General features: G+C 48.4%; 2 protein-coding genes across 2 annotated transcripts; both read left to right on the forward strand.

The window, feature by feature from the left end:
• The first annotated feature begins 301 nt into the window (after positions 1 to 301).
• On the forward strand, positions 302 to 9,077 carry EDA2R (ectodysplasin A2 receptor). The gene is made up of 9 exons (XM_066640208.1): positions 302 to 952; positions 3,123 to 3,233; positions 3,678 to 3,856; positions 4,399 to 4,484; positions 5,815 to 5,979; positions 6,923 to 7,069; positions 7,260 to 7,777; positions 8,415 to 8,463; positions 8,632 to 9,077. Exons 1-9 carry the CDS (start codon positions 302 to 304, stop codon positions 8,925 to 8,927), a joined length of 2,202 nt encoding a protein of 733 aa, XP_066496305.1. The 3' UTR covers positions 8,928 to 9,077.
• Positions 9,078 to 14,977: 5,900 nt separating this feature from the next.
• On the forward strand, positions 14,978 to 24,247 carry YIPF6 (Yip1 domain family member 6). The gene is made up of 7 exons (XM_066640264.1): positions 14,978 to 15,089; positions 15,709 to 15,837; positions 16,825 to 16,903; positions 17,213 to 17,255; positions 18,111 to 18,236; positions 18,640 to 18,800; positions 19,764 to 24,247. Exons 1-7 carry the CDS (start codon positions 15,033 to 15,035, stop codon positions 19,880 to 19,882), a joined length of 714 nt encoding a protein of 237 aa, XP_066496361.1. The 5' UTR covers positions 14,978 to 15,032; the 3' UTR covers positions 19,883 to 24,247.
• The last annotated feature ends 592 nt before the right edge of the window (positions 24,248 to 24,839 follow it).

The following is a 24,839-nucleotide window of genomic DNA, read 5'->3' on the forward strand; positions in this document are numbered from 1 at the left end:
GAAGGGGGGAATGGGGGCGCCCCATCCGAGGCACGCCTACTCAGAAGTAAGGCCCGCGGTGTTCCCAGGAGAGTGCGGGCGGAGCCGGGGAGGGGCGCGCTGCGCCGGCAGCATCTTCAGGGCTGGCAGGATGGCAGGCAGTGCCTGGGTCCTGCTCCCGGGTAAGCGAGGACGGGCTGCAGCGGGGGTGCTCCGGGGCGGGGCGCGGCTGGGGCGGGGCTGCTGCGGTCCGCAGCCTTCCCGGGTAGCCGGTGCGCCCCGGACCCTCCGCCGACAGCGCGCGGGCAGCGAGGAGAGAGGCATGTCCGGGCAAGCCCCGCAGCGCGGGAGCCGCTGGTGCGCCCGGGCCTGGCAGAGCCGCGGTGGGCGGCCGGGGGTCCAGGCGCCCTCGAGGGGGTCCGGCCGCTGCCGTCGGGGCTGGCGAGCTGGAGGCAGCGCAGGCGACCCCGAGCCGCGCCTGGCGCCCTGCCGTCGGGCAAGTCGGGGCTTGCCTGCCCAGGAGGGTCCTGCCGGGCGAGCGCCGGGCGGCCTGGCAGGGCGCCGGGGACGGCAAGAGGGGCTCGCTGGGCATGCCGGCGGGGCGCTGCTCCGGCTCTGCCCCCGCGGCTGCGAAGCGGGCAGCGACACTCCTGGGAGCGGGGCGGCGGGGCCGGGAGGTGCGCTGGCCGGGCAGAGTCGCCTCCCCTCGCCCGAGACGCGGGTCAAGCGCAGGGGCGCAGCAGCCCTGGCCCACCGGGAGGCCAGTGCCTGCCTGGGCGCAACGGGTGGCCTTGCGCGCTGCTCAGCCCCTGCTTTGCTTTCCTCCTGTGACCTCCTGTGCAGACCCACCGCCAGCCACCGCTTCCCAGGCCGGGCACCTGCTGAGCCAGGAGCGTGTCGGCACGAAGGCAGCAGGACCTGCAGGGATGCTGCTTCTCCTGATTCTGCTTCTCCAGGTGGGGACCACCTTCTGGTAGCTGCTCTCTGGCAGAATTTGAAAAGACCAAGCTCCTGAGCTGAGGTGATGGCACAGACAGACAGACAGCTGAAATGCTTGTCCTCTTGCACTTGGTTAAGTGCCAAGGCTATCGATGGCGCGATATATATATATATATATATATATATATATATATATATATATATATATATATATATATATATATATATATATATATATATATATAACAACAAGAACCAGTGTCTAGCTCAGTGTTTCTCAAACTGTGGGTCAGGACCCACTAGGTGGTGTGCTCCCTGGGGCATTGGGTGGGCCGCTGTGAGATACAGGAAGCTGGACTAGATGAGCCTATGGCCTGATCCAGCGGGGCTGTTCTGATGTTTCTATGAGCCAATTTCAGGTGGGTCCCCATTCATTAAAATGCTTTATTTTTAATGTATTAGACATGATGCTACCATGGCATGTGACTGCTTTTGGGGAAATGTTTCAGACCTGTACTTTGAACAAGCCATGCTTTTAACAATGATTGTCAATGGGACTTACTCCTGTGTAATTGTGTGTAGGATTGCAGCCTAGGATTGTTAGAAATTGACCTGCTTGATGATGTCACTTCCGCTCATGACATCACTTCCAGGAGGTCCTGACTGATTCTGGTTTTCAAAAGTGGGTCCTGGTGCTAAATGTGTGAGAACCACTGGTCTAGCTCATGCTCCAATGAAGAGCTGTTAATTCTTGACTAAACAACAGAGAGGTTCTGCAGCTTCAGTTCTCTACCGGGATTGTGGCTGGTGCAAGCACTGAAGGTCCTTCTGAGTTTTAATACTCTGTGCAAATGCTGGAAATCCCATTAGCACCTAGAGGACATTTTCCAGTGCACCCAAAGGAAAGAATTGCCATTTCCACTTTCCTCATTGGAGGAAATCTGGAGCTTGAAAGGTCTCTCTCTCTCTCTCTCTCTCTCTCTCTCTACTGACATGCACAAGACACCCCTCCCTTTTGGTCTCTCTATCTGGTTACCTGCAAGCCTTCCCACTCAGATGCTGTCCTATGCTAATTTTCGACTCCTGTCAACTACGCCAATTTGTCCCATCCAAATATCCCAACTCCCTTCTAATGCCTGCTTTTTTGGCTATTTAACACCCTCTTTATCTCTAGGAACAACAGCTGTGGTATGCAAAGGAATGAACACAGAACTCCTTATCTATAGCAACTAACCAAATTTATTGCTATAAACACAGACACTCCCTGCAAGTCCTCTTGTCCAGAGGCTTTCCCTCCCCAGAACTCCACTTAACCCAGTGGGTAAAGGTCTGAAGCCTCCAATTCAAGTCCAATCCAATCTCCAAAGCACAGTCCAGTCTTCTGAAGCAGAGTCCCTCCTCTCCAGCACTGTTCTCTCCAGCAGAGCATCTCCTCCAGCAGGGTCCTGGCAGTCCCCTTCTCCTGTAGGTCTGGGTTAGCATCCCACTCCTGGCCACCTCCTTCTGAAGCTGCCTTTTATCCTGCAAGTCTTACCCTTGTTAAGTCCAAATGCAGCTCAGCTGTGAGCTACCTCGTTAGCTTGGGTCACATCAAGGTCAAATGAAGCTCAGGTGTCCAACCAGGTCTCCATTGGCCTTGATTGATTACAGCTGTGGAGCCAGCCCTGCCCTTCCCAGAGCTGTCAACCAGCTGTCAAAACGGAATCACTATCAACACCACATCATCCACCTGATGATCTTCTGATCTTCCATTACAGATGCATCTCAGGGTATTCTATGGAAAGAAAGGTAGGGGGAGCAGTTCCTGCTTGAGTTGGAGCTTGTTTGTGTCCCAACGTGATCACTGCTTTGCTGGGTGACATGTCATGCAGCAATCTCTTCCTGCCTGTGGCCAGAACACCCATCTTTGTCTTCAGTAACTGATCTATGGAGGTGGAGGTGGTCTCTGCTCATGGAGGTTCCACGAGGCACCAGAAGTGCCCGTGGAAGTCAGTTAGGATTCTCCAAGTGCAGCAGACCCAAGAAGAGGCACATTTCAGTTCGAAAACTGAACATAGAAGGACAAAGATGGTCATGCTGGGCGACCGATATCTGTAGTCTTTGCACCGGGATCTTCAGGAAGGTTCACAATTGAGTCATGACAGCAATGAGTATATCTGCTCTTGTTAACTTGCTTCTGCTGCGCCCCTCTTCTCCATCGGCAGGTGCCTCAATTGCCTGCCAACCCAGTGGAGTGCCAAGATAATGAGTACCTGGATGACCATGGGAAGTGCAGCCCTTGCAGGGAATGCGGGCCTGGCCTGGAGCTGTCCAAGGTAAGAGGTAGGGCTTTAGGCCAGACCTTCTGGGCTCCATGTGTCATATGTGCTAGCCCCCCCCCCCACCTGGTGCTAGGACAACCCCTGTAAGTTGTGGCAGTGCCCCACCCATGCAATGCCCCCCCCCCCAAGGACCCAAGACTGGTTCCCTCTCTGCTGGCCTTCAGGCACAGGCTGGAGACCTCCCTCTTTGAAGCATCTTCTTAACGCCCATCTTGATCCAGCAACAACTGGCACTGCTTTAGGACTTTTTGCTGAAGGACTGCTGAAGGCCTTTGTGGAAACGTTTTCTGTCTATGGTGGTAGAAATTCCTCATCAGCAATGCTTCTCTTGTGACCCGCCCCTCCCCCAATCTAAGCCAATGACCAGGCTACTGTTATCAAGAGATGGATGAATGTGGGCAGGGCTATAGTCACAGACACGTCTCTTCTGTCTCCCAGGAGTGTGGCTACGGTGAAGGGAATGATGCGCATTGCACTCCTTGTCAGCCCAGGAGATTCAAGGACAGCTGGGGCCACAGTGGCTGCAAGCCCTGCCTCTCCTGCAGGCTCATCAATCGCGTCCAGAGATCCAACTGCACCGCCACCTCTGACGCAGTCTGCGGAGAGTGCTTCCCTGGGTGTGTACCATGGGGTCTGCGGGGTCTGGTTGGAATAGATTGCAATAACTCAGACAAAGGCACAGTTTGCATTGTGTAGGTGTGGCTGTGACAGAGAGTTCTATTACAGAAGGGTTATTGAAGAACACAGAATCCTAGAGTTGGAAGGGACCCATCTAGCCTAACTCCCTGGCTGTAGTAGGAACTTCTCCTAGAGCATCTCATGCAGGAGCTTATTGAGCCTCATCTTGAAGGTCTCAAGTGAGGGAGAATCCACCCCCTCCCTTGGCAGTCTATTCACCCTGACCATTTCTTCCTGAAGTTCAAGTAGAATCTCCTCCCTTGCAGGTTGTACCCATTGGATCTAGTTCTATATGGCCTCAGATTAACCAGGGAGATGTTTATGGAGATTCCAAGCTGGCAAAACATAGTCCTCCTGTGACTGCAGGCAGCTATTTGATACAAAGCATCATCCTACCCTGTTTAGGTTCATTAGGCAGGTGGCCCTCTTGCACTTCCCCTCATCGAGACCCTGTTCCATCTTCTTTCCTCTTCTTCTACAGCTTCTACAGCAAAACCCAGATCGGAGGACTCCGGGATCTGGAGTGTGTCCCTTGCACCAAGCAGACCCCCTCTTCTGAACTGCAGTGTACGTAGAAACAACCTACTTGTCATGTCTGGTTTGCCCTTGTCAAGTCATTTGATGTGCCGTTCACTTAAAAGGATATACAAATACAACCCACAGAAAAACAGGGTCCTGCAGTCCCCACCAAGCATGTACAGTGTGTGTGTGTTTGCATAGAATGCCTCCTTTGCTTCTCCCAGCTATGGGAAGGAGTAAGAAGTTCTTCTGGACTGCAGCCACTTGCAACCCTGCTCCAACATGAGCCTGGCCATTTGCAAAGGCCACCTTCAGAGGCCTTCCTCTGGGTATTCACAGCATCTTAGGTGAGGTTGGCAACTGGGGAGAAATAGGGTTACCAGATATGAAGGGGGACAGACGGTCTATACCTTTAACCATTGTACAGAAGAGGAAATGTGGGCAGGTGCAGCTCAACAAGGAAGGTTTCAAAAAGCTGCACCTGCCCAAATTCCCTCTTCTATACAATGGTTAAAGGTAGAGGCATTCTGTCCCCCTGTCAAGAGAATGGATGGGGGTGGGTGGGTGAAGAAATTGGGTTTGTTCTGCATTGTCCACTATGGCACCAGCGGAGAGTGGGGGACCAGCATTGATGATGTGCACCCAAGAAGCAGGGAGTCATTCCCGGAGGGAACTTTGTGTGATGGAGTGGCAGTTGGGTGGAAAAGCAGTTTGGGGGGGGGGCATTGGACTCTTGGAAAAGAGCAGTTAAAAGGGCAATTGGAAAAGAATGTGGGGGGAGGGGGGCTCTGAGGAAAAGCTGCTGAGCAGATGGTTGGGAAGGGCTGAGGTACGCGAGAAGCATTCCCTGAGGACTGTCTGGAAAGCCCAATGAAGAGCAAAGCTCCTGTAGAGAATATATTAATACTTACCTCACTGTTCTAAAGCTTTTTTATGATAAAACTCTTTAGAAGAAATCCCTCTGTGACCGTGTTGCTTGATGGGGGACCAAGCACTAGCCTGCCAAGTCCAGTTTTTAAAGAAATTGGCCATGGGAACATTACCAAACGGGAAACGGGTTTAAGGATCCCTTTTGCTTGATGTGGTGTGGTGGTGCTTTTTCCCAGCAACTTCATGAGCACAGTTGGTGTTGAAGTTTCGTGCACAGTGTAGTTGCTGAGGGCCGCAGTAGTGGATACGGAGGCTCCTGGCTAGTTGGTTCTGCAGGCTGAGGCTGCAGCAGCTGCATTTGAAGATGGAAGTGAAAACTGTCACTGGTGGGATGTAGAGGAGGACCTCCCTGAGCAGGTGGAAAGAGGCCACCCTTTGAGCCCCCAGAACATGCACCCCTCTCTTCCTCACTTTGCTCCCTCTAATCTTTTCACTGCTACCCTTGCAGGCCGCTCTAGAGTGAGCTTGGTGAAGGTGGAAAGCCCGCCAGCCCCTACTCAGGACTTGGCCCTTGTGGTGCTCACCAGCAGTGCCCTGGCCGTCATCTCCCTGGTGCTTCTGACAATCTCCATCCTCTACTGCCGGCGGTTCTGGAAGAGCCAGTGCCAACGTGGTGAGTCTGGAACTTGTTTCCCTTCTGTGTTCCCTGGTCCTGCTGAGTCTCTTCTCCGTCCGGTATCTTTGTCCCTCTTCTTCTCCTGTGTAGAGGATGCTCTAGTTTTTTCTCTAGACCAGCTTCTTGCTCTCAGACCAACTCCTTGCTTTAAGCTGACTCTGGTCTGGCCTGACAGCCCCTTTTCAAAACCTGCAGCTCCTTCTTTTCTTCAAGAACCCTTTAACTTCCCCAGTATGATATGAGCAGGAACAAATAGGCAGGATGGACAGTGGGCAGTGAACTGGACCAGGACGCGGGACTGCATTGTCCATACTGTCTGTGCTGTGGAACCATTGGGTGCTTATTCCAGTGCAAGAACTCGTTTTGTTTGGGCTCAGTGCATTTCTTATTGTTTTCAAGTGGTGCTGTTTTACTTCTGCTTCCGGTATTCTTAGGATTTTGTAGTGTCTGTACAGTTCTCTTGCTTTTATTGCTTTAACCACTTTGAGGGGGTTATAAGCAGAAAAGTATAAGAGGTGGATAATAAGAACAGTGACAATTTGGCATTGTCTATAGTCGTAGAAGCATTTTTCAGTATTAATCACTATAATAATAATAGTAGCAGCAGCAAGAATCCTACAACAATATATCTGTAATTCCCAGGATCTTGGCTAGCTCTCAAATTGCAGAATATAACCAGTCCAGCATAGGCTGTGATGAAGTAGAATAAACTAACATAATTAAAAATAATAATAATAAAGTGAAAGAGGATTAGTTCATTTCTTTCCTTATAAGTTGTAAGTGTGCCCAGATGACTTCCAGTCAATAGATGCAGGTGGGCATACAGTACTAGTTAAAAATGTAACTTTTGTGTACTTAGTTGTAAGACAGATACAATTGTTGTCGGTGTCTCGTTGCCTTTGCTAACCCTGTGCTGTCTCTGTGTTCTTTGCTTCCCAAGTGTTTCTGGCGAGTCAGGATTCCTCTGGCCAGAGGGTGCTGTTTCAGGCTTCTGCCATCCAGGCTGGCTTCTCTTGCCATGAGCAGTTGTCAAGTCCCTGCTGCTTGGGCATCAGGAACTTAAGCCCTTGCCAAAGGCCACAGGAAGGTGATTGCCTAACCCCTGTTTTATCGGGATAGGGCAGTAGAAGTGTTGGTGTGCTGCTAGTGGCATCCAAGGTATCTGTGCCACTCATTTACACATGATGTGTGCATGTGTTCATGGATGCTTTGGGACTGGCTCATGTTGCACACACAGCCTAACGTTTGTTCTTTAATCTGTCCTGTTTTTGGTTTAGCTCCTGGTGATGCAGTCCAATTTGTCACAGAGGCCGGTATCTCTGGGTTTCGTCTGCCTCACCAGCAGCCAGATCTGGACGCGTCCAAGTTGATCAGCTCCAGAGCCCTGCCAGCAAGGAGCTCCCTGGAGACTCAACCCCTGCTCAGGAACTCAGGGTGCAGTGAATGCTCTGCAGGCAGCTCTTCTTTCCCAGAATTCAGGCAGGACTCTGGGGGAGACCCAGGTGGCCCGGCTCCACTCTCTTCCTGTGCCACTGAGATGCAGTCCCACTGGCCTCACGCCCCCGTGGAATGCACTGAGCTGGACCTGCAGACGTTCTCTAGCCAGGCAGAGTTCACGGACTCCGAAAGCCAAGACAAGGCGGCTCAGAGGGGTACAAGAGGCAGGCCTGAGCTAACACCTGAGGGTCCGGCGTGTCACATCCACCCAGTGGCACCAGCCTCACTCTCTTGGGAATCCTCTCAAGCCTCATGTTCCTCCTTCCGAAATCCAACTGCTGAAAGTGGGGAGCAGCTGGTAAGTTTCCTCTGACCTTCTTCTCTGAACAAGAGCAGCAGCTACCTGGAAAGGAATCAGATGTTTTGTCAACAGTTCGTTTTCCCAGTGGTCTTTTTCTGGTTAATTCTTATCTGTTGTTGTTAGTGTTTCAGTGTAATGATTTCTTATTCAGGCACCCCCCCCCCCATATCTGCAGATCCGGTTATCTGCAGTTCTGCTAGCCTCCTTCCATGCTCATTACCTTGATTTATCTTCTTTACAGTTGTGCTAAGCAAAAAATGTCTTTTACCAAATGCTATAAGCATGCAAGCTTATTGGAAGAAAAGGAGGAAGGCAGCCTGAATGCTGGAGAAGACTAAGCAAACATTAACAGGAAGCAGGAAACTTCCATATCCACAGTTTCTGGTATCCGTGGGGGGGGGAACTTATCCCCCATGGATACCTTGGGATGCCTGTACAAGTTGTTACAGTTTTGATAATGTTTTCTTGGGCTTATGTGGGGAAGGTGAAACAAGATGTAAACTTAAAAAAAGAAAGTAATTAAAGAAAGATGAATCAATCCATGGTGAATGATGGTGGAGGGCGTGAGCAGAAGTTCCCAGCCACTGTTGACCACTTGCTAACCCCAGATCTTTTCAATGACTCTCTCTTACAGGGAGACAATGTCTGGAGCCTTGTGACTGAGATAGGCGACATCACACAAGGTGAGTGAAGAGCTGCACACTGTTTGCCAGTGATATGTGGCCACAGGGAGGTCTTCACCGGCATAGTTGGGGTGGGTGCCAGAGATATTTTGTGGTTTGATGTGATCTCCCCAGAAAGAAGAGCAGTTAATTGGGTCTTCTCTTCACTCTGTCATTTTCATCCTTTAGGTCTCCCAATAAGCAGTCTTCCAGATTCATTGGTGCTGTCGCTTGCCCTCCTTTTGGATTCACCCTTGCCTGGGCTCAGGAATTTCAGCCACTTGGGAATCGAACTGGGGGTCCCATCCCATCAGCTGAGCCAGATATCTGGATTTAAGGAGCTGGTGGCCTACCTTCACGATGCTGAAGATACTCTCCCTGTTCTTACCTTGGCCTGTGCCCTGCAGAGGCTCCAACACCTCGATGCCCTGCTTTTGCTGCATGATCACTTCACTGGGAGCCCAGCTCAGGACATTCAGCGCTAGACCTACCTCGTCCACCAGAAGCTCTGTGTCGGCAGAGAGGACCAGATCATCCTGCAGCTGGAGGTGCCAAGATAGGGAAGCAGTTGGCTGAAATGGGTTTTTACTTCCATAACTATATTACCTTTGCATCTTGGAGTAAAATCCTAGGCTAAGCAGGAACCACTTATTTGCAGAGAGAAGTTGGGACTCAGGGTGAGTTCAAGCATCATGTCTGTTTGAGATTTACTCCTGTCGCGTCCAATCCTGGACCATCTTGATAATACTTTGAAAGAGTTGTGAAGATCCTCTGCGTTCCTCCTTTTTAATGACCTCAGAAGTTGGTGGCTGGAGGTCTACCGACTATTAAGTATCAGGGCGCACGTTCCAAGCCATTGGTGCCGATGGACTCATTTGTAGCTCCATTGGCTTGTCTTTTGCATTTCTTGAATGAGCAGCCAACGGTCTGGCTGCCTGACTCGGATCAGTCTTCACAGGGCATATTTGTGTTCTTGGAATAGAGTTCTATTCTCTCACCCAAAACCTGTGAGACAAGCAGAGTTCTTTGCAGATTCTTTAAATTGCTGTGATTAATTCTTTCCACTATGTGAGCAGGTATCAAGGTATCCCCGTGATCCCTTGGAGGGAATTTTATGGCTGCCACATTTTGTTGTTGTTGTTGATGATGATTTCAACTCCTGACATGTGGTGTTCTCTGTGCAGGTCCAACGTATCATTTCTCCTGCCTTTATTGTTCTGGGCTTCGAGTTCTTAGGCAGGGAAAATATTGTGTTTTGCTGACCTGCAATCAGGACTGGGCTGTGACTTTGTTTTTTCTTATTTATTTGTCCTCTGGACAGCATTTTTGGGACAAAAGCCATTCAGCCTGTTTTCTGTGGAGCAAACTTTCTTGTATTAAATATTCGGGTTTAGTCACCAAAATGGTGACTTGTTTCATTTCCCCAAAGAGGGAGCTTTCTTTCAGAGGAAATGTTTGATCTACCTTTTGTCCTTTCTCATTTTTAACTTGCACATCATGGTTGATTTGTTCCTCACGTGAGGAGCAGGTTAGGTGGTGCCGTGTACAGCACTTCCGTCATTGTAATACATAGCACTGAATAATATTTAAGTGCAGCAAAGTTTCTTGGAGCAGTCACCTGGGAGAACTGAGTGAAGATTCATTTCCAAAAACATCTCAGAGATCCTGACAGACATCTGCTGCCAGGGGAGAAACAGGGTCTGCATTTTTCACAGTGGTGCAGAAGACAGATTTGGGCTGGAGCAGTGGTTCCCAAACTTACCTGGATCTCAGCACCCCCACAGCTCCCTTCTTCCAGACCTGAGCCAGATGCCATCATCTTGGATCTCACGAAATCTTGCAAGATCCAAGATGGCAGCACCCATGGGGAACAGGTGGGAGGTGACGGGGAAGATCCTGCTATGCCCCTGTGAATGTGCCATGATGCCCTAAAGTGTCGCAAAACACACTTTAGGAACCCCTGAGCTAGATATACTAGAGGCATGTTAGTGTGTGGAAGAGGGAATTTCATTCAGTTCCAGTGGCTTTGCTTCTACCTGACAAAATGTTCTCTACTAGGCACCTGTGACTAGCATGGGAGTTCTGCTCACTTTTGCTGTGGTCATCCAGGCAGGGTTGTCACTGGCCTATTGTCTCTTCTTGCTGCCAGCCTCAGAATCTGGTGTCTCCAAGGACCTCACCTCTAGTCATGCCTTCACTCTGTCTAGCAGGAGACGCTGCTGATAATGTTCTTATGCCTCATTATGGCCTCACTGCCACCTGCCTGCATACACCTCCTGTGGTGGGGCTTGGATTTTGTGGTGGGACTTTGTTTTCCTGTGATGACATTGCCCCAGGGAGACTGACAGAAGGAAGAGCAAGGCAGGGTCTGCCTGTCGGCAATCAGCATTTCTGAGCTGACGTTTTTCAGACTCTGCTTTGCTGCGGAAATGTGATTCCCGCCTTGCTCAGCCTCCAGCTGTTCTTGCTGGACTGACAGGGCTGCCGGGGGCAGGAGGCTGCATGTCTGACAGCATCTCCGTCTCGAGTCACAGCAATGACTTTCTGCTTCCTGGGGGTGGGGGACTAAGGGGGGGAACACACCCTCTGTCTCCCGGACGATCTGCTCAGGCTCGCAGCCCAAGAGCGCCACTTTGGTGCTTTCCAAGTTTCCTTGGCCCAGTGCCAAGTTCTTTGTTGAGACCTCTGTCGGGTTGGGAGGATTCGGCTTGGCTTTGAATGGCTTCTTTGAGCACCTGGATTCCAGCAGCGAACCTGGTGTTGAAATATGGATGGAATGCCACACTGAGTGACATGGACAATGTGAAGATGCTTGGCTTCTTTCTAGAGAGCAGAGGTGGAGCACCTCAGCTGGGACCTGCCTGAGCAAAGTGGAGGGGGCAGTAGGAGCCTCCCACAGCTCTACTGGCTCATTTCAGGCCCAGACTCTGCACACCCTGCCTGCCCTCTGTGAGCGGGCTGTAGGAGTGTGGTGTGCCTGCACGATTGACTTTGTGCATGAGAAGCACACCTAGAGTGGCAGTTCCTGTTCGTGCTCATTCTGCGTAACGCACAGCTCACCTTGTGTCCCAGTGTCCTTGAGCATTTCCTGACTTTCCCCATGGCAGTGACTGCTGCTTATGGGAGCAGAGAAAAGTGGTGAGATGTTCTCAAGGTGCGAGAGAATGTTGCAGAGAGGAAGGGGGAAGATTAATGCAAGGCAGCCATTTGGGGCACTCTCCCTTTTTACCTTTTCAGCCCAACTGGTGGACACACAAAAGGCAAGGAAGCTCCTTCTTTTTCTCTTCATTTTCTTCATTCTGTCTGCTAGAGGAGAAGGATCCTGGCTGGTGGGAAAGACCCCTCCACGTGTGTGTTCAAGCTGTCTAAGTCTGTCCTCCCTGGCATCAGGACACAGCTTAGAAAATGTACCTGTGGCTTCAGCCCAGCAATACCCTGTGGAGCAGCAAGGCTGGGCCTGTTTTGCTCAGAGGACAAACCTGAAATCCTGCCCAGGTTCTCCCTTCCAATAAGCAGGATCCTGCAGTGGCATAGCTAGAGGGGATGCAAAGTGCTAAGTTTTGCAGGGAGCCTCACCACTGCATGCAAGCGGCCCCCTCCCCTTCAGAGCCAGGGGAATGCTTCCATTTTGCACCCACTGCCAGGAATGGCTCCAAAGGGGAGGGGCTGCATGCAAGGTATGGTATGGAGTTATTGTTATGTACCACTGAGGAGTATTTTCACTTTCGTTTCATTTCAGTTTTTTTAAATACTAACATATTTCAACTAAAAAAACTCTGCAGCACCAACAATGTTCTGCTCCTTTGTCTTCTGTGACTGGTGCCTCAATCCCAAGGAATAAGAGGAAATGGGATATTATATAGTAGTTACATTTTACAACAAGTTAAAACTAACATTTATTGAAAACAAAGAACCAGTCCCAAGCACCTGTTTAGAAAGAATTCCCCAAGCATCCTAAAGGCTGCAATCCTTTCTTCTGTGGTCATGTGGCCAGCATGATGGGGCGGGGGGGGGGGGGAGGAGCACACAGAATGCTGTTACCTTCCCACCTAAGTAGTACCTATTTATCTCCTTGCATTTACATGCTTTCAAACTGCTGGAGCAAGTGACAGGAGCTCACCCTGTTCTGCAGTATCAGGGTCTCAAACTCCTGGGTTGCCAACTGTCCAGTGTCTTTAATCACTCAGCCACCACGTCTCCTGATATATATATATCATATATATCAATATATATATATATATCAAAAATTCAATGCAGGCTGAAATGAAGGGGGACCTGTCTGCATAGGCTTACCTGTTTCAGAAATTTATAGATGACTATCAGAAGGAGCCAGAGTTCTTTCAAAACTTTTTTCGTGATGGACCTTCACGAGTGAGACAAGGAGAGAGGAACTCAGAGGACCCTCTGGAAGCAAGAGGAGTGGAGCTTCCCTTGCCTTCAGAGGGGGGGAGAGGCAGTCACACACTGTGTTATCATGTAAGTTTTCCTATAAGCATCTGTTTTATAAATACATTTTTAGCCCATGGCCATAGGCAATGCAACATGGGTCGCTGAATGGAATGCTTACACAGGTAAGCAATTTTTGTAGACTCCTGCAGGGGAGTCTTAACATTTCACCGTTATTCAGAGAAGGAAGCAAGAATGCCAGCGGCTGGGCAGCCATTCCAGTACAAAGGGATAGTATTTATTCACTGTAGTAAGAGTGTTGATGTACTACAAACCTACCATAAGAGTTTTCCAGGCACAATACAGAAGTAAACCGCTTACAATCTACATCAAATGGACAAAATATCAAAACAGGGATGATCAAGATCTCCCCCACTGCAATCGGATCATGGCGCTATCTGAGCCACCTTGCATCCAATGAAGTCGGCTCTAATCTATGAAAGTTTACCTTAAAATAAATGTGTTAATCTTTAAGGAGCCACGAGGTTTTGTTAGGCTGCTGAAGCAAAAAACAAGGTTACTCCTCTGAAAGTTGCTACTTTCTGCTCTCCTGAGTGACTGGACAGGTCCCGACACCCTGTTTTCCTCCTTTCCTCCAATGATGCTGTTGCCATGACAACTCAGATGGTGCGGGGGGGGGCCATAAGGGGCAGGAGTGAAGGATCAAAACAGGAGCAAACAACCTGTGGTGTAATAATTGCAATAGTGGGCTAAGTTAAAGACCATCTTTAAATACAAACATTTCACTACATGTAGGTTAATGTTTTCCTTTTATACCTTTTATGATTTTCCTTTTATTCTTTTTATGATTGATGAGCATTAATCGGGGTGGGGGGGTTCTGAGTTGTTAAAAAGGGAATGTGACAAGACTGCCTCAGCTGTTGCTCAAAGTTTTGTGATTGTGCTTTTAAAATTGTTTTTGAATGTATTGAATTTTTACAGCTAGAAACTCGCACAGAGTTTTTTGTATCTGTATTTTTTTGGGGGGGGAATGCTGTGCATCATTTACATTTTTTGCAAATTGTAAATTGGTTTCAAAGTCCTTGTAAAATGTAGCTGTTCTTCTGGGTGGTTTCTGGGATTTTTCATTGCTGGGGCAAAGGGAAGACGTTCAAGACCCTCTTTGTCAGCCACTAAAGTTTCAGTGCTCTTGAATATTTTATACTGTGGTTAATAAAAGAAATGAAATAATCATAATCACTATTATTAGCAATTGTATTTATACACCACTTTTCAACCCAAAAACGTTCCCCAGCAAACAAGCACTAGAAAAGACACTGTGCTGGTACAGAGAGACAGTTCCTCTCCCCTGCCGCACAGAAGGCTGTTCACAGGCAGCTGCTTCTGTTGGGCAGCTTATCTGTTGGGAAGAAGATCCATATCAAGCAAGGAAGGAGCTGCTTCCAGAGGACAGGATTAAGTGTTAACTGAAAGGAAGGGCTGCCCAGCCGTCATAAGAACACAAGAAGAGCTCTGCTGGCTGGTAGCATAGCTGGTGGGGGGGTGGAGTGCCCAGTCTGGGGGGTGTCTCAGTGGGGCGAGCAAGCAGCCCCTCTCTTTGCAGCCATTCCCTGTACGGCTCCATTTCGCTCCCCCTGCTATGAGGAGCCGCTTCCCTGCCGCACTGGCTGCTCCACCCCCCTCCAGCTACGCCACCAGTGCTGGCCCATCTAGTCCAGCTCCCTGCACCTCCTGACAAGATGCCACCGCAGGGAGCGCACCAGAGCCTGTGCCACTCCGTCGCAGGGGGCAAGGAGTCCCACAGACCAGTGACTGCCAGCCAGCCCCTGTCTAGCCTTCCCTGAAAGGCACCCAGAGCCTCAGGCGCATCCTCCTGCAGCAAGGAGTTCCACAGAGTGACAGCCTCCCTGTCTGCAGTGACCAGAGCTGCGCTCCTGCTCCCTCTAGCGGCACAGAGGCGCAGCCCAGCTCTCCTCCCTCCCCCGGCGCCCATGGAGCCTCGGCTGCCTAGAGCGGCACAGCTCTCTCAGTCCGATCTGCGCATGCGCGATCTCCAGAAGTGGGCGTTGGCGGCCGTAGGATGACACAGCCCCTGCGAGTCCTGGGTGGCGCGCGCCGATGACGTCAGGCAGGAACCGCTTCCACGTCGCCGATCCCTCCGTACCTGCCGCAGCCGAGCCGAGATGGCGGCGGCCGAGGACGCGGCGGGGCCAGCAGACGGGGCCGCCGCGAAGCCACTGGTGGGTGGCTGGGGGGTGGCGAGTGCGCCTGCGCGGGGGCCGCCTGCGGAACTCCCTGCCACTGGGTTGTCTTGAGAGCGCACTGGGGGTGGTGCTGACCTGCAGAACTCCTTGCCACTGAAAGGGGAGGTTTGCCTGCGGAGCTCCTTGCCACTGGGTTGTCTTGAGAGCGTGGGCGGCTGGTCTGCGGAACTTCCTGTCACTGGATCATCTCAAGCAAGAACGTGGGTGGGCTGTCCTGTGGAACTCCCTGCTGCTGGATGGTCTTGAGAGAGAGTGTGTGTGGGGGCCAGACGGAGCCTCCAGATCCAGGGGCAGTATACCTTGAATGTGCTGCGGGGGGGAGAGTGGTGGTGGGTTTGGGGACTCAGAGCCCAATCCTGTGCCTGTCTACTCAGGAGTAAGCCCCATTGCAGTCAGTGGGGCTTATTCTCTGATAGGTGCGGATAGGACCTTGTTCTGATGTGTTCCAGTTTGCTGCCCTTCCCAGATTTATCAGTTGCTTGACGTCCAAACAAGGCCTGTTTTCTAGTGCTGCCCCAGCCACATTTCTCATTTGTTTGCAGCTGCCTCAGTGCTCAGCTTGTTCATCTCTAAACATCTGTCTGAAAATGTTTAGTTTGCAGGCCTGGCAGACGTGTCCATTTCGCAGGACATTCCGGTGGAGGGAGAAATCACGGTTCCTGTGGGCTCCCACTCCCCAGATGAAGACTACTCCACGCTGGATGAGCCAGTCAGGGATACAATTGTAAGAGTCCTTTCTGAGTGGGGAGGGGGAATCGAAGCAGAATCAGGATACTTGAGAGCTGATGGTTCAGGATACACGATTCTTGAGAGCAGATACGAATGTAGCCCAAATGTGACCACTGATGAAAGTGAAGGTTTCTGGGTACTTCCTGAACTCCAGAGGTTTACAGAAGTGAGGAACTTTCAGAACAGAATCCCCAACAAGGGCAAAACACCCTGAACTCTTTGCTTATTGGTTAGTGTAACAACCAGGGGAGGAGGAGACTGAATTCCTAGATAAGCATCATAGCACACTGAAACATTCACTTCTTTCTCAGAATCCAGGTGTGGGGTGAGGCTGGAGATGTGTGCATAGTGCAGGGCTTTAAACTGCATTGCAGAGCTAGCTGATTGAAGGGTGAGAGGAAAAGATTAGCATCACAAACAAAGGTGGGGGTGAAGAAGGGGGAAGAAAAGGGCCAGGAAGATGGGAGTGAAAGTGGGTGAGGGTTGCAGCCTGTGGGATGTAAGAGTAATTACTCCATTACTGTGGAGTAATCTGTATGGAGTCCAATAGAGCTTCCTCCAAGAGACATGGTGCGTGCCACAATATTTTGTTGTTGGATACCAGTTCTTGGTTACAGATGATTTTTTTAAAACGGTCACAAATTTTGATTGATTGGTGTTACCTAATTTTCTAGTTGTCTTTAATTGATAGTTCTTTTTCACGCGTATAATTACTATGCAGAGAAAACAATTCTGTCGCATTGCCCAGTTTTGGTGAACAGGGTACTGAAGGCCAATCTGGAAAGACTGTAGCACCACCTCTGTCTTCGCATTGGGCTGTGACCAGCAGTGTAAAGAAATGTGCCCCTCAGCCGGGGTCTGTCTCTGTGTTTTATGCGCCTGCAGGCTATCCGTGTAAACACGGAAACACATTTTTTGTAAATGCCTTTTGGATTGAAACCCTGTGTGGGGTGTTAATGTACATGATGGCTTGAAATTTCAGATGCGGGATCTCAAAGCAGTGGGGAAGAAATTTGTCCATGTCATGTATCCCAAAAAGAGCAGTGCCCTCCTGAGAGACTGTAAGTACCAAAGTAGTTTCAAAACCTCAAAAGTTGTGGGCATAGTTCCAAACACTTCTGATGTATTAAATGGGCCTGGCGCTGCCAGGTGGTGTACAAAAGCATCATGATGTTCATGATGGTGTTCATGATGCAGAGGCTGCTGGAGAAATTGTTTAAATGAAAATATTTAGTATGCAAAGTGCAGAGTTGGGGTGGGATGTGTGTGACCTTTGGAGCATGGCTGAAACCGGTGGGGGAGGACTATGTCCAGCTTTCTTTTCGTTGTTGATTTAATCTGCATTGCACTGTTCCTTTCTTTCCCAACAGGGGATTTATGGGGCCCACTAATCCTGTGTGTTTTACTTGCACTGTGAGTACCTGGGTTCCTCATTTCTTTGGTTTTGGGTTGTTGTTCATTGGGACAAAATAGCCTCAATGAGTGTGGCAACAGCAAGAATAATTGTAGACTCTAAACCTTGTAGGGAGCAACCATCTAATGTTGTATGTGGACTTGCAGCATTCGGTGCTTTGTACAAAACAGAAGTTCCCTCACATCAATTGTCCTGTGCTCAATACAGAAAGATTGTGCTGTAGACTCTGCGTTGCAATAGTTTACAGCAGGGGTCTCCAAACCCCAGCCCGGGGGCCAGATGCAGCCCATGGCAAGCCTCTATCAGGCCCATGGCCAACCTTTTGTCTCCTGAAAGCCTCTGGCCCACTCAACTGAACATGACCAGAACTGTGCTCTGATTGTCTCTGGAGGTTGTTCTAAGGACCATGGAGGTTGAATGAATGAATGAGCCCATTCATTCATTTATTCACTCATCTAAGTTCCATCTCAAATTTATTTATTTAAATTTTATATTTAAATTATTTTTTTGACCCTCAGCACCAGATATTTGATGCGGCCCTCTGGCCAAAAAGTTTGGAGACCACTGGTTTACAGTATTCAAGCAATTTAGAATCAAATGCACATTATTTACCAGCTTGTTGTGCTGGTTAAAAAAAGGATTTTTTTCTCCTGCCCTGGGGTTCTCATGGGTTTCGTTGCCCTGATGCTACAACTTGCTGCTGGTGCCATATGTTGACACAGTACCCTGACTCATGTGGACTTTCCATGTTTCCTTCAATAAAGAGAAAATCTCTGACAATGAGAGTGAGAGATCAGTAATGAAGTAAACTAGACGGCCGTGTCCTCAGCTGCTCTTGTTTTGTTTTGCCACAGAATGCTTCAGGGAGGAGCCGCGGATAGTACGGAAGACAGAGGACCTCAGTTTGCAGAAGTCTTTGTCATCATTTGGTTTGGAGCAGTTGTCATAACACTAAATTCGAAGCTTCTTGGAGGAACCATGTGAGTGTATTGCGGGGATAAGTCCAGTGGGATTGTGCTCTAAATGGGTATAAGCATCAAGGACTGTGGTGTGTGTTTTGAGGACCTGTTTCCTGTGTTACTGTAATTTATATTGTGCACTTTCGTCCCTTTTCTCTGGAGGAAAGAGCCTGGAACCTGGACATGTTATAATCTGTATCTCTGCTCTGTAACAAGTTGTGCCTGAGTTCTATAACCATGAAGCGATTAATGCTTCCACCAACTTTATTACGGCCTGTGCTTATTTGTGAAGGAGTAAATTTGTGTAGCCAGTTTTTGCCACCAGTAGTGCAGAGGTTGGTGCCTTCTTAGCTCAGTGCGACAGGTCTCTTTCCTCCACCCTTTCTCCCGCCCGCCTCACTCTTCTTTTCTCATCCTCCTCCAGATCATTCTTTCAGAGCCTCTGTGTCCTGGGCTACTGCATCATGCCGCTGACGGTGGCCCTGCTGGTCTGCAGGCTTGTGCTGTTCCTGACAAACCCTGGGACTGGCGGCTTCATTGTGCGTCTCTTAGTGGTAATGGCCATGTTTGGCTGGTCCACATTGGGTAAGTCAGAGGGGAGAAGCAGTCCAGAGATGTCTTCAGACCTTCACAGTTTACACACCCTGTTAATTTCAGCAGGATTTCAGTGTACAGAAATTTGAACACAGTGGATGCTGTTCACATCTGGGAATCTAACTGGAGGCCCAGAGACTGTACCACGTGGTTTTGAGTCAGAAAGTTTATTCTTAAACTGTATATGGTGGTGGTGTGCACTGGATGATCATGATGGTCTTTATTGCTTAAGCTGTGGTCTTCATCTGAATTGGGGTTCAGAAGCACACAAGTCCACCCAGTTCTGAGAAACCATATTTGTGTCCTAAAACCACAGCACATGTAGAGATGCTTGTGGAAGCTGCTTCTCTGTGGAAATGAGGAGTGATGTTGTTGGTGCCTTCTGCGAAGGGCTGTTGGTTTGAATTTCACTTTATATCAGCTTAAGGGTATATAGTGAAGCCCATATTTCTTTACACTGACCTGGTTGAAGCACGTACAAGGGAAATTTAACACAAGTATAATGTTATAACGGTCATGATTATTTTCACTGTCTTCCTTATGTCCTAATGTGACCAGAGCATGCAAGGAGAACTACATGGCATTTTTTATATAAGCAAATGGATTTTATTTATTAAATTTTGAGGATTTTTTCTCTGTTTTGAGGCTCTGAAAGGTTTATATTTAAGACTCACAATTTTAACGTTAAGATTTACAATTTTACATTTCTGAAGGGGGATGGGAACTAAAATGAGAAACTCATTAAAAAATCTTCAGATACATTTAACTTTATTGCTGTAATATCTATGAAATGTGTTCTCTTTCTGGGTGACAAAGAAAAGTGATAGATAAGCAGTGCAGGGGCGACTTTATTTCATCCTCAGAACTGTCTCCTAAATGCTTTTGATTTGAGATTTGTATTCGGCACGAGCGTCACAGCCATTTTCAAGTGTCATCTTCTCTGTTTCTTTGCAGCTTCTACGGCTTTTCTGGCGGACAGCCAGCCCCCAAACCGCAAAGCCCTTGTTGTCTACCCCATCTTCCTCTTCTATTTTGTTATCAGCTGGATGATCCTCACCTTTGCACCACAGTGATGCGTGATCACCAGAGACCGCACAACAGACTGAATGGACTTCTGAGTTCTTTTGTGAGAGTCACTCCCGGCAGTTGACTTGTCCCCATGTTGTCTTCTGATTTTAGCTACGTATGCAGTGTGTTGTGAGAAGGCAGGCTGGGTGTCTGGGCTGAAGCCAGGGAGTACCACAAAGGGAGACTTGCCTGTTCCTTGTTCTTCGTGAAACCAGTTTCTTAAGCACTACTGACATCTGTCTGCTGTCCTGCTGCTGTTGTACATGTTCATTGGGCGGGCCTGCCCTGTCCAAAGGATGTTAGTGGTTGAGGACAGTTCAATAAAACTCAGTCTTGGGCCACCAAGAAACATCAGGCTCACTTTATAAGAATCGTTGCCCACTGTTGGCTCTTGCCATTCAGTAGACTGTTGCTTTATGCATACTAAAACAAACCTTTGCTTATTTGGGGTAGGAGATGTCATTTGAATGCCTTCTGCGCTGCACAGAGAGGCGGAAGGTGCCTGAAGCTGGTCCAAGTGCATTGTGTTTCCTTCCACCCAATCTCAGCTGTTCACCAGAAGTCCCCGCTTTGCTTTGTGTCCACCCAAGTGCATCCAAAGGTCTTGCTTTGGAAGACACAGATGTCATGTGGGTGTGATGCATGGAAAATGCTTCTTGCTTTGCAGGTGTGCAGGAAGAAAGGTGGTTGCCAACTGCCTAAGTGCACTGCAAGGTACTTGTTGACCCACGTTTTTGTCCTGGGAAAAGATTTGTGTGTGAGGGGCAGCTGCTCTGTTTTCCTTGGTAGTCTGAATGCAAAGTGTGAGAGCAGGAGAAAAGTTACAGTGGAAGGGTTGAATGAGGTCTGGCATGGAAGCGTTGCACTGCCCCTGTACTTAACACTGCCAATGACAGCTGAGCACAAGTATTGGCTTCTCAGATCACTGGGAGAGGGTCTGGGCCCAGCGGCCACCACTGATGATTGTTTTAATGGGGGTGTAGAAGTGCCTCTGCATTCTGGGCTGTTCCGGTGAAACTAACAGACTGCCTGTGCCATCGCTGGAGGCAAACTCATGTACTAAATTAGAAAAATCTTTATTCAGCCAGATACTCTGTGTGCTCGCTGGGATGTACCTGGCCTACATCTGCTTAGAGACAGAATTCTCTGTGTGTTCAAATCTGTCACGGAGGCTAATTTCACTCTGAGATGGTTCCTTCCTTTCACATACTGGTGTTGAGCAGCAGAGCATCGCAGCTTGGCTTGGATTGCAAGCTGTATGATGTGGAAGAGTAACCTAACACACAAAACGTTCCAAATTCTTTCACTCATCATCTTCTAACAGACAAGGTGTGTGTAAAGAAGACTCAAGTCAATGGAACTTCCATTCTTTTTGGTCCTGCAGCTGTTTCCTGTGCAACCTGCAGGGCACTTCTTCCAGTCCACGCAAACACAGACTTCTTCGCTGATGTTTGGGTTTAAGTGAGCTGAAGATCAGTTTTCCTGTTGCTTCCTCCTAAGCCCGCTGGGCATCTGTTTCTTTCCCTCTGTAGCGACTGAAGGCTTCACTGTTGATAGTTCAGATCTGGACTTCCTGCAAGTCCAGTATGAAAAGTTTAGGGTGGAAAAAAGTCTTTTATATAAGTTGGTAATGGGCTGTGTTAAGTTTATATGTGAGCATCAGTACAGAATTTACAGTAACTGTCTTGGGATATACTTTTGCAAATGCTTCTGGTTTTGGCTTTTCTGGAATCTGCCAGGTTTTGTAAATTCAACAAAGCTCTGATGCCTGCGTGGAGGGCAGACAGCAATGGAGGGCAGACTTGGTCTCCTGTTGCTCAGGAGACAGAAGATTCTGTACAGCTCCATCCTTTACTTGTTTGTTTCACTCTAGACACTATAAATGTCCCAGTAAACTGAGTTGGGGTCACAGTTCATCTGTGCAAAAGCTCCTTGGCCTCTGGAGGAGGTTGAGTGACTTCCAGGGAGGTTTGAAACAACCACTAATCTTATGTTTGTGCATCATCCTAAAATGGTGGCACAGCTCAACCTTGCACATTAATTCAGGTGGTTTGCTCTGTATAAATATTCCTTAGCTTTGACCTGAAGATAGCAGAATAAGCTTGCTGTACAGATTGTTAAAAGCAATGTCAAATAACTTTTGAGGGTCTTTGGCACACTGGTGACAAGCTGGCCATACCTGTGTCAGAGTGGCCATCCCTCTGCAGCAGTAGAGGCCCTGAAGACACCTTTCCTGAGCTGCTGCTGGGAAATAAAAACCTGGGCTGTGGGACTCTTAACAAGAGACCTGCTTTTGTTTGCTCTCTTTACTCCTTCATGCGTTTGAATTCTGGTGCCAGCACTTCAAGGAACTGAACTCTTTTTTTTCTTTCTCCTCTGCCCCTGGGTCTCCAAAAAACAAAACAAATTCTTTTTAAGAAAGTCTGGTTCTGCAGGCCATATAGATACTGGAGCTATTCATGGAAATGTTTTTCTTGTTGACGAAAGGAGTTCTCTCCGATAGAAGAACAGGCAGCCCTGGGCAAGAAAGGTGTGACGTGTCACCAGTCTGGTTGTACAGCCTTGAGGGACACCACCTCCTTTGCAAGTCCAGCATGGAATATGAGGACTTCCCTGGTCCTTTTCTTATTGCCCTTGACAAATTGTCATTTGGATCCAGTTTTTACCCCCTGATTCTCTGGATGGGAACAGGCGAAATACCCCAGGAGTGCTCTTCCTAGTACAGGTTTTGGTTTGTATTCTGGAATGGTTCTTGGGCTGCTGCATTTTGTGCTTAAAGTTGAATTGCAGATTCCTCTTGGCACCAATAGTGGTCTGTCCTATGCAGGTGAAATGCACAGATTGTACATGATTTTTGCAACCATACCCTGATTGCTAACTTTTGGACAGTACTGCAGCAGGACTTTCTACTTTGGCATATTTGGATGAGGGTCAGCGAAATAGCGGCTAGTGCTGGAGCAGGCTGCCTGCCACGGCTAGCAACTCATGGCAACAGGCTCATGCTTGAGATTGGTCTCTCCATTCTGTTTCTCATGTGGATTGGGAGTGAAACACCCTGTGAGTGATGGTGGATATCTGTGGCTGAAGCATATAAGGCCATCTCCTACATGGCCGTGTTGCACATTAAAAGATGCATCTCTAAACCAGTGTTGGGTGGTGCCAATAGTGTGTGCCACAGGTGTGGAGACAAGATGTGGTGGCCTTGTTGTGAACAAGCCGTTGTGCAGGGGCTGTTTCCTCGTGACTAAACTGAGGGCACCTGACTGGCTGTCAAGATGGCTGTGTAGGAGGCACTTGGGATTGCTCTCAATGTTATAACCTCTTAATTTTAAAATAGACCAGATCCCTGGGTCTTTTGTGGGCTGAAGAATGAATTTTCATGCCTGCTTGAAGTCTTCTGGTACTTCCAGAGAGATCCCAACAGTGTAACTGCTTCAGAGGTGCATTTGGGGCTTGCAGTGAGGCTCAGTCGAGTTTCCTGATTGTAAGGAGAATGGTGTGGTGGATGATTCATGTGTCCGAGATCCAGGCAGACAATAAGGTGGCAGCCGCAAGAAGGGGAAAAGCGTGTGAATTTATCATGAGTGGTGGACATTTGGTGCTCATCATGCTGTGATGATATAAGAGGTATTGTAGGCTTAGAAGCACCAGTTTGGCAATTGGCAGGGCAAATGAAGGTGTTTAGAGTACACTTTGAAAGAGGCTGGGGCACAGTTCTCTCCCCCCCCCCCAAGTACTTCTAGAGGGACCAGCTCAAAAGCTGGGTAAACAACACTGGACATGACGCAGTTCTGTGATCAGGTCTGTGAACAGAAGGGGTTGTGTTCTGAGTTGATCGTGACTACCAAAACTTGGTTCCAACCCAATATATGATTTAGACTTGGATGTCCAGTGAATGTGAGGAGGAACAAGTAGGTAGTGTCAATGTAAGCAGAGTCTTTGCCTTAATCAGCCTGTGATATGTTCCTGTCCAGAAATACTTGTACATTTAAATGGTTATGTCGTGTTTTCTTCAGACTGCAATTCTGTTACATTTGTTTTTGATGCAGACTCATAAATGGTCTCAAAATTCTAATTTTAGCTTTGTACATAAGTGTGCTGCTCATGTTTGGGGGAATTAAAAATGTACATTATTTAATTGTAAAGTTTTTATAAATTAAAACATGGAAAGAGGTGTGTGAAGCAGTCCTGTATCCTGCAGTGCTTGTAGGAAAATCATCTCTTGACTGTTTAAGCTTTGCATCAATGCCTCCAGTAGGGGTTGTTATAGGACCTACTTTTCTATTTCTGTTATGGAACAAGTTCCTTTACCAGCGAGGAGACGTTGAAAGGTAGAAGCTGCTTTTGGACATGCTTTTGAAACAGCATAGCAGGGCTTTCCGATCAGTGTAAGAATGTTGTCCTTGTAATTAAAATTACAGTTCAGTCAGAAGTAGCAAATTCCTCCTCGCTGTCAATTTCCTGTCATCTAGCTCAGTGGTTCTCTAACTTTTTAGTACCAGGACCCACTCTTTAGAAGGACAATCTGTCAGGACCCAGCGGAAGTTATGTTATTAACCTGGAAGTGATGTCATGACCAGAAGTGACACCATAAAGCAGGGAAAAATGTAAGACCCCCATACGACAAAACTTATTAAGTACGTAAAAGATAACAATAAGTATAAGTTTAAATATTAATCTCAAATAAAAAGGACCCCTCCTAATCCACCCAAGCAGTTGCTGTTCTGTTTAAAAAAAAGTTCCCCAAACATCCCAAAGGCTGCAATCCTAGCCACACTTACTCAGGAGTAAACCCCATTGACTATCATTGTTAAAAGCATATATATAGTAACGTGTTAAAAGTGCAGATCGGTGACATTTCCCCAAATGCAGTCACCTTCCATGGTAGCACCATGTTTAATATATTAAAACAAAATACACCTTGAAATAAATGGAGACCCACCTGAAATTGGCTTGCAAGTC

The sequence above is a fragment of the Tiliqua scincoides genome, chromosome 12 (assembly GCF_035046505.1).
Source record: "Tiliqua scincoides isolate rTilSci1 chromosome 12, rTilSci1.hap2, whole genome shotgun sequence".
NCBI lineage: Eukaryota > Metazoa > Chordata > Lepidosauria > Squamata > Scincidae > Tiliqua > Tiliqua scincoides.